Source organism: Neocloeon triangulifer, unplaced genomic scaffold (genome assembly GCF_031216515.1).
Source record: "Neocloeon triangulifer isolate White Clay Creek 2 clone unplaced genomic scaffold, ASM3121651v1 ptg000014l, whole genome shotgun sequence".
In the NCBI taxonomy this organism is placed as follows: domain Eukaryota; kingdom Metazoa; phylum Arthropoda; class Insecta; order Ephemeroptera; family Baetidae; genus Neocloeon; species Neocloeon triangulifer.
Genome location: NW_026775556.1, coordinates 6,710,754 through 6,720,111, shown reverse-complemented (window position 1 = coordinate 6,720,111; position 9,358 = coordinate 6,710,754). Strand labels below are relative to the sequence as shown.

The window sequence follows — 9,358 nt, the reverse complement described above, 5'->3', positions numbered from 1 at the left end:
GAGGCGAATGCAAATAAAATAAATGTACGTGTGATGCAGGCGGACAATAAAAGCAGCCATCTGTGCACTGGCTGCCGGTTGCATCTGCCCACTGTGGCAGAGGGTGCGTGCACGTGTCGACACGTGCTCGTCGCGCAGGAAGCGATTACAGGCATTAATGGTCGAGTGCTGGCCGCGTGCATCAGTCAAGTGCCGCGCAGAAATATAAACGTGTACTTTAATTTGATTAGATACCGATCGTAATCGCGGAATCGCTTTTCTGCCTAGTTGGCTAAAAATAGATTGTGGAAAAAGGTCCTCAAGTTTTGACTCAAATCAGTAAGAAGTTAAGAAAAGTGCTAAATAGATTTTGCAATCGAAAAATTTTTAACTAGAAAGAATTTAGTGAAAATATCAAATTTATTGCTGTTATAGAGTTAAATTTACTTCAATTTTTGCATTCCAAATTACTGCCAATATATTTGTTTGATATTTTTTAAGTTATAAAGATGTGATATAAGTTTGTGTGCAATTCTCAAGATGAATCTATCCTAAAATCACCTCTCTCATTGCGCTAAATCCCAAAATGATAAAAAAAAAATGCAGATTTTCACATGAACTTCCATTATATCCTGCAAGTATGTACATAATTTGAGTTTAATTTACAAATTTTAAAAAAGGAAAGTCAAATTTCATGGCACTTTCAATTTTCAAAAATTATCATTTTAACTTACGTGAAGTGCTTCAATTTTTGACAATTTTAAGAAAAATTAAACAACAATTTATTTCGATATAGAAGAAAATATATCATTAGAAAAGCCTATAGAAATTTTTAGACAAAGATTAAGGTTTCTTTATTGGAATTCCGATGATCACTTTCGATCGTTTCTTAACAAGCATTACACGAACAAGAGTCATGAAAATTTTAACAGCTCTCGTAGATTTGCCGTTTAAGCACCGTCGGCGTCAAAGCTATTCGAGCTATAGGCATACTAATGTGCATTGCCGGTGTCAAACTAGTTATTTTTGCTCGAGATGAGAAATCGCAGCGAGCGTCGCGAATTGAGCGATTTTTAAGTGTCGCGCGCAATAAAATAATAATAATTCAAACTGCGCGCGATGCTTTACTTTTTACGGCCGCTCATAAATTAAATTTGAAAAAAAAGTGTCAGCGCAATAAAAGAAGCGACGCATAAAAATCATGTAGCACCTTTGGCAAATTTAATTTACGCCGTCAGGTGTGCGCGCGTGTAATATTGTCGAGAGACGGGAGAATAAAGAGCTTTGCGCCACCGAGCAAAAGAACAAAGGGAGAAGGAATTTCTCAAATTGAAGTAGGCTGATGAGATTGCCAGTTGTGTAGTCAACGCGCTCTTGATTTGGAAAAAGCAAAAACAGCAAACAAAGTTGACGCAAACTCTTCATTAAAAAAACCTATTCATTTTTAATTTGCTGAAATTCCTTTTTTATTTTTGCATTTCATTTATTAGTTCGTCCAGAATTTTAATTTCCTTTAATAATTCAAAGAAAATCTCAATGTTTAGAGCCTACAAAAAATTAGTCTGGTTGTGTACGTTACAATTTTAACCCTTCCATGGAATTATATTTCTGGCAGCAATGAAGGTGCTGGACAAAAAAGAATTTAATTTCTCAATACTTCCTAAATATAAAACATTTAAAGAATTTTAGAACTAGATTGTTCTGAAGTTTCTGTAGAGGTTTGTGTAGTTGTTGATGTGAAACCTTTTGGCACTTGTGTTGTTCATTTTATTTCATCAAAAATTATTGTTGCTGTACCAAATAACTTGCTACGAATTTTCATACAATCGGTTTTTAATGTAAAATTGAACATTTCTGACAATTTAATCCCTGTTAATAAAGAATACTTATTAAACAAATTTGGCAATTTTTATATTTAAAATTAATTATTTTAACCTTACAGTTCAATGAAATTACGTGTTTCAAAATCGCTTACAGCAAATATAAAAGACTAAAATTACAACAATAATATCAAAATTACAAATAACAGAAACCCGTAGTTGCCAGTAAACAAATTTGCTTCAAAAAGCAATTGATACATTTTTTTTGTAGGCTAAATCTAATATAAAATGTACGGTACAATTTTTTAAATTGTATACCCGTCATGCTTGATGTATTCCTTAATAATCTTAATCTTTTAAGATATTATAACAGTAATTAATTTTATGGATGTACTATGAATGTACAATAATTTGAACGCTAAACTTATGAGATGAAAAAATACACACTAATCGACATAAAAAAAATTTGTCTGTAGTAAATTGTGCGATGTTTTGTCTTAAATTTTTATGAGCGATAAACATTCAGCCCCTGGAAATTATTCCAAAATATTTTGTGTTATGCACGGTTAATCTCACAATCAGAAAAATTCATTTCTAGTTTCTAACAAATAAATTAAATATCCGCTGCCATGGCATTTATCTCAAAATTTAATAATCAAAATCACTTTGAATTTGCCCGTTTTACGTCTGAAGCGAAACAAAAATTCAAATTTCGTCGCCAGCGAGACATCTTCAAGTTTCTCCAAGTAAGGTGTACATATTGTTAAGTTGGTTGTTCTCGGGCAGGGTGGAAATTGGCGCACGAAAGAAGAAGCGCGCGGGGGCGCCTGGGGGAATCAGCGCCGCGTGCAGAAAAGTTTTGAGCATCCCCGAGGAATGCAACGAGTTGCTATCCGGCCTCGATTGTTTTTTCTGTGGGAACTCGCGTGCTCGAGGACTCTCACTCACTCACGGAGAAAAGCGAGGCACCCCCGGCTGCATCCCCCGCTCGCCCTCGCTGCTGCAGCAACCCTCGGGAGACTCGCGGCTGACAGATTGGCTGTGGTCCGTCCCACCACTTTTCCGCCCACTCTGCACCCCCTATATGTACCTACACGACGTGTTTTCCTCTCAAGGAGAAGCCAATCCTGCAGGCGTTATTATTTAGTTATCAAAAAGCGAGAGAGAAAATTAACACGCTCTTCATTTAATTCTCAGCGGTGCGTGGCCAACTTTCTGCGGCACATCCGATTTTCTCTGATTAAAAGTAGGCCTCAATTTTAATGTTTGTGAATATCATTGGAAGCTTTAATGCGAGAAAATTTGTTAAAACAACCAAAGAACGCAAAATTAAAAAAAAAATGATATTGGAAAATAATTTTTTATTTGAATTGATAATTTTTCTTATTTTGTTCTATGTTTACGATATTTAAAAATAAATAAATCTAGCATTATTTCTAAATTAACACATTATATTTTGTTAATTTACACCTAGATGATTTTGTTTGTAAGGAAAACAAAAATGTTCCATATAAAACAATCCAATTTCAAAGTTTTTAGCTTGGTGTCTCCATAGTACATTTATCAGCAGCGTTTACCTCCAACTTTTTACTTTACAACTTTGCTCAAAAGGTTAGGAAATAATTCAGAGAGGACCGAAAAAGTCCTCTAAATCGCTTGTTCCTAAAACAAGCACAGCAGATAAAAGTTGAGGATCTTATCATGGCACAGGTGCACTCTTGGTTAAAAAAATTGCCCAGCTATTTAATAAATCATTTAAATTCACTTATATAAAATATAAAATTAAAAATTTTAAAAACAAATGGTGGTAAATTAGTTGCAAATTGTATATTATGTATTGCCGGGCATTAAATTAGATATATGGTTCAGATTAGATATATCTGTTCAGAAGGAATTTAAATAATTATCTGATCAAAAGTTTGAAATTAAAGCCCTTTAACTGGAATTTACAGGTAGAAACATAAGCAACAATGAAAAACTTGAAAAGAGCTTGATCATAAATAAGTATATCCACTTTCTCACGCTCTCCAATTGCAAGAGCATATTGCGCAGTGTTTACAGTTTTTTACGAGTCGACATGTAATAGGCGGGATATGATAGCGTAATGGGAATAGGAGAGAGTTCCGAGGTGATGGCTAAAACTCCCTGAGGAGCAGACATGAATTGTCACTTGTGAATTATTTGTGCCAATTAATGCTGCACTGCAGATGTGTATTCGCCGCATGTTGCGAGAGAGATAGAGAAAGCGCCGACTGCCCCATGCCAGCGAAATTGCTCCCAGTTGGAAAAGATTGTGAAAGCAGAAGCACTTCCCACGGTGGCGGAAAATGGCTTTACGACTGCACAAAGGCCACTTTCCCATTACACAAAATGAGCAACGAAATAAAAGAAAATAAAAAACTTTGGTAAATTGAATGATTTGATGGATTTAACTAAAAAATTAATAATTTCATTGCAAATATATTGGAAAATAAAAATATATTTATTTTTCTTACTTAATTCATTTGTTATACATTGTTATTAAATTGTAAATTTATAATCTCATTTTAATTAGACTAATTATGAAATTTTAGCAAATTTTGAATCAAGTTATTTAAATTTTCATTTTAACAACCCTCTTTGCAATAATTAAATTTGCAAATAAGTATATAGAGAATTACAAGTATCTTTAGTACCTCCAATAAAATTTTAAGATAACTTCATTTTTGGTATAAAACATTAACTTCTTTCACAACAGAGATACAATTTCATATTTATTTATTTAAATATTATTATATTTGTTTGTGTCTTGTTTGTTTTTCATTAGAAATATTATGATATTATTGTTACCCATCTCATTTTAATCTAATGAAACGCACTGCAGCGGAACGATGGGTGGCTTCGCATAATTAAAATCCATTTGCGATAAACAAATACGCGCAAATTAAAACGGTGGCGCTGAAAAATTAATCAAGGCGCTGAAGCTCCTCGCACGCTCAGCAAGAGAAAATTAAATGCGGAAACTTGGCCGGGATTCATTTATCTTTGGGAAAAAGTGAGAGACATTTTACTTCCAGATTAGCCGAGCGAGTTGGCACTTTGCTCGCCTAATTATTCACGCACAGCCGAGCTCAACTCTCGAGGCAACCCTTTGATTGCGATCTGGCCAGCGTTTATGAGACAAGGGATGGGCACTTTTTGCTGAATTATTTATAAGAAAACGGGGCTGTGCGCCTCACACTCGGAGATTTCCCTTAACCTCTTGTTTTCTAAAATAAAATTGTAAAAATCTCTAAAGGAAAATATATATAAAAAGATTTTAGAAAAGTATTAATAAAAAATTTGGTGAATTTTTAGATGTTACTAAAAATATAACTTTTTTACTAAACAAAAACATTAAATTTTCAAGAAAGGGAAAAATTAGACTATTCTTAACTAAAAGTATTTTAGAAATTTTCGCATCAATAGAAAAACCGTTTACGCACTTTCATAGAATTTATTATGATGTTACAGAAATCTAAGAAAGTGGTGCAAGCTCTACGCGTTCTGCCCAGCTCGAGTGACACTTTTGACACGACGGAATGATTAATTACACGCGAGGGCACGACGGAGGAAGGGTGAGTCCCTGCGGAGGACGCAGGTGGACTTTGCGGGCGTCGCACCTGCTACCGTGCTGATGACGCTGCCGAAGATATATTCGCCAGCCCAAGCCGATCGTAGATCTGCCAAGACGCATTTTCTACGACCCACCCACCGACATTTTTATGGATTATATTTTTCGCCTGCAAACTCACCACCCACGCACGAAATTTTTCTCCATGCATGCCCAAGTTTTTTTTTAACTTCCGCCTTAAAATATCACATAAAATCTGTGTGTTAGCTGATAAAATAAAATAATTTGCGAAAAAAGGACTTGATTTTCTGGAACGGAGTGATTTTGGCTACGCAACCGGTCTAGCTTGCATGCTGAGCAGTTTGCATAACTTCCAGGATCTACGTGGCAATAATCTTCCACAATTTATTTTTGACTGCTTAAAAAATGTGGCAAATTTTTTGTGCATAGAAGAAGTTGGGAAACAAGGAAAGAAAAATTGGTTCTTGAGGAGGATAACAATTCATGTTCTTGTTCTTGATGCTATTGAAAAAAAGACAAGTAACGTCATTGCGGCAGAGTGCGGTTTAAAAATTGAGATAATTTTTATCAGTATCCTCACAAATAAATTCACATCCTTCAAGCGTTTAAAAGCATATTGCTCATTTGCACGCCAAACTAAACTGGTGAATCATAATCACTCGCGCGCTTCACGAGACTTTTCAAAAAGTCTCACTTTAATTGTAACTTCGTTTTTCTTATTTTTGCTTTTTATTTCTGAATGCATCATGCATCTGTCTCGTGCAATCATTTGTACCTGCATCGTCACTATACTAGCGATGGTAAGTTAATTAATTATTACAATCATCTTTTATAAACCGAATGTTTGTATTAAAATTTTGACTAGCAAATTTTTTAATATTGTTTATGGGTATTGGAAACGTGGATCGGACAAAACATCGACGTCAGAAATTAACATTGATTCTTGTGGGCCACAGAAATTTATTTTCCAATCCACCTCTTAATATACATAATATTCTTGGAGTCTTAAGCAATGGGGGCCGGATGCAACAATGGAATCAATTTTCATTGTTTAAGGGCCAATCAGAAATGGTGTCATAAAACTGTTGCTACTTCTGATTGGCTTACAACAATGCGAATGAAATTTCGTTGTTGCATCGGGCCCCTGTGGATCTAAAAAAATGTGATGGTCATCTTTACAGATTTTCTTTGGCATCGATTTTCGTATCCTTTTTAAAAAATGTCCTCACTCGGAGCAAATTGTAGACAGTGAGTTTTGGTTAATTAGAATCTTGTTTTTAGTACTTATGATTGAAAATTTCTTCCCAACAGATGTGTATTGCACTACTTCCGGTTTGACTACCATCAGCAGAATGATCGTTATTTGCATTCTCCAAGCAGTTTTATATTGCGGAATAAGATCTGTAGTTTATTTTTATTATATTTTTTATGATTATTTATGCAGGATTGTTTATTTCAGAGATCTTCGAGATTGCTGAAAATTTGGCTGGGCACTATGATCCTTGTGGTTATACCCATAACTGCTGGCATAATTTTATACCATAGCAAACACGGAGATGGATATTTCATCACAACCAATATTATCCTTTTAGGTGAGGCTATCTGAACATTTTCCGAGAAAGAAAACTACAATTGCGTATTTGTTTCAGTGCTTTTTGTATGTGATATAGTAAATATTGGTGCTTACCGGGCTTCCTTGAGAGATCAAAATTACATTCAATTTTCAAATTATTAAGTACATAAAAATTTAATATTATGTTAGATTATGTTATAATTATATGAAAATTACTTAAATAGAAATGCATTTAAAAAATTATTTTTAATAAAATCCTACAAAGATATCATTTAAATCTATTTGTATTTTTTCCTTATTACATTTTTGGATTTAATAATAAATAATAATTGAGGACTATTGTGGTCTAGATCCGAGTCGAAAACATGAGCGAGTGTTCTGCAAAGAACTTTGCATATCTTGATGTATTTAAATTGGTGAGAGGGGGAGGAGAAATTGAAAACTGCTCAAAAATTTAAATCAAAATCAAATTTTCCTTGGTATGATTAACTTTTTTGAGTACTAACAAGGGTTTCAAGTAGAAGATATTATGTTATTTAACGAAAAAAGAGTTATCTTTTGTTGTTTTCAGTGAAAGTGAAAATTGTTTAAATTTCTGAGCAAAGCATCAGCCATCAAAATCTTTATATGTCTGCTGAAGAACATAACAAAAATATTGATAGTATCAATAATATGCAAATGATAAGTTGGTGATGAATTTTATCACACAAGCCTGTACCACCACATCCGTTAAAGTTTATCTTTATTCACTACCACAGTAATCATTTGTCCTTGCGCCAGCCAACAACGTATACAGCCTAATAAGACCACTTCACAAAGTTGATTTTGGCCTCCCAAAATTAAATAGCTCAAGTTAATAATACTTAAAGGTAGGAAACTTAAATCTGAAGTTTAAATGGTTCCTTTGAATTATATGTTTAAATCATGTATGTATTTTTTGTTGTTAATTTGTTAGTGTGAATGTGTGTGTTTTTTTATACCTTCTTATGGTGTTAAAATGAAATGAATTAAAAAATTCATATTCGCTTTTTTAAGGGCTTTCAAACAAGAGAATAATTGGTCCTTTATTTCAAGATGTCTTACACGATTACTTTCACCATATTCGTCTCAATGGCAATGGCGGTAAGTCTATAGCAGAATATTACTGTATATTTAACGAAATAATGGAACGATTTGTTTGATTTCAAAACTCAAATCCTTTGTATGAAATTAAAAGTCAAAACAATGTGGTTTTAAACGGATAAAAGATTAATATTAATATTAAAAAATTGCGTTCTGAAGTTATCAAAATATTATTATCAAAAATATTTCTGAACCTGTATTATCCACTCTTTAGTCCATCTTCATTGTCGACATGAGGTACATTGTCTGGGGTTGTCAAGGTTAATTTAAATTTTATTAAAAATAATGTAAATTAAACTAATGCATGTGAAATTTTCAGATTCTTACACTATCACTTGTGACGTTTACGCCCGTAATTCTGGAATTTTTATTGGAAGACTGATCATTTATAGCATTATTCAAGGACTTTTACTTTACGGATTGAGAATTGTAATTCTAAATGAAATTTTAAATATGATGAAGTTAAGTTTTTTAATAGAAATCTCCAAGGATAATGACATACTGGTTGGGTCTCATGGTCTTTTTGATTGTGCCATACACGATGTTTATAGTTATTTTGCATTTTAATGGATCAGCCCTTGAGTATTTAACTCTGGCAAATTTCTTTATTTTGAGTAAGTTTTTATATGAACGATATTTAACAGTGAAATTGTTTAAATTTCATTTTAGTTCCTTTGCAACTGGATATCATCAATATTTCTACATACCGAGCTAATCTACCTTCTCAACACAAACAATGTATTTTATTTTAAATTATGAGTATTTATTTCCAAAATAAATAGTAATATCAATCAAAATAATAATAAATAAATGATTCTTATCCAAATTCCCACTTTTGATTTGAATAAACCAAACTTATTATTGATATAAATTTAATTCTATAATTATTTAATATTTCATTTAACCAGTAACTTACTATGAAATAAAAAAATGAACATTTAAAATAAAAAATCTCAGTGGAAAACCAAATTGTCCCACACTAAATTTGTGAACCAAAAAAGAATTTTGCTAATTGTAAGTACTTTCTGTGTTAATCTCATCAATTTGATTATTATACCAATTCTTTCGAAAAGTTAGAAGCTCATGATTGCTAAGCTGGGCTCGTTATTTGCAGCCAGAAAGGAATCTCTCTTCAAAGCAGAAAACTTTAGGCAATTTTCATCAATCACCAGAGGAGAAAAATACGTCTGCTGATATCAACAAGGGTGGAAAATTCGGAGCAGAATGAAAAGCTAAATTTCGTTTTGGTGG

General features: G+C 33.0%; 1 protein-coding gene across 8 annotated transcripts; it reads left to right on the top strand.

The window, feature by feature from the left end:
- Window positions 1-6,027: 6,027 nt before the first annotated feature.
- LOC132200613 (uncharacterized) lies at window positions 6,028-8,918 on the top strand. Of its 8 annotated transcripts, XR_009442174.1 has the most exons (10): window positions 6,028-6,212; window positions 6,594-6,660; window positions 6,724-6,815; window positions 6,872-7,004; window positions 7,062-7,854; window positions 8,021-8,107; window positions 8,322-8,367; window positions 8,427-8,536; window positions 8,586-8,721; window positions 8,777-8,918. XR_009442174.1 is itself a non-coding variant. In XM_059626225.1 (8 exons), the coding sequence occupies exons 1-7, from the start codon at window positions 6,159-6,161 to the stop codon at window positions 8,672-8,674; spliced, it is 621 nt and encodes a 206-aa protein (XP_059482208.1). In that variant the 5' UTR covers window positions 6,028-6,158; the 3' UTR covers window positions 8,675-8,721; window positions 8,777-8,918. The 8 variants fall into 8 exon arrangements, 3 of the variants coding, with proteins under 3 accessions (XP_059482208.1, XP_059482205.1, XP_059482207.1); XR_009442172.1 differs by lacking the exon at window positions 7,062-7,854 and having other exon boundaries at window positions 8,597-8,721; XR_009442171.1 differs by lacking the exon at window positions 7,062-7,854.
- Window positions 8,919-9,358: the final 440 nt, after the last annotated feature.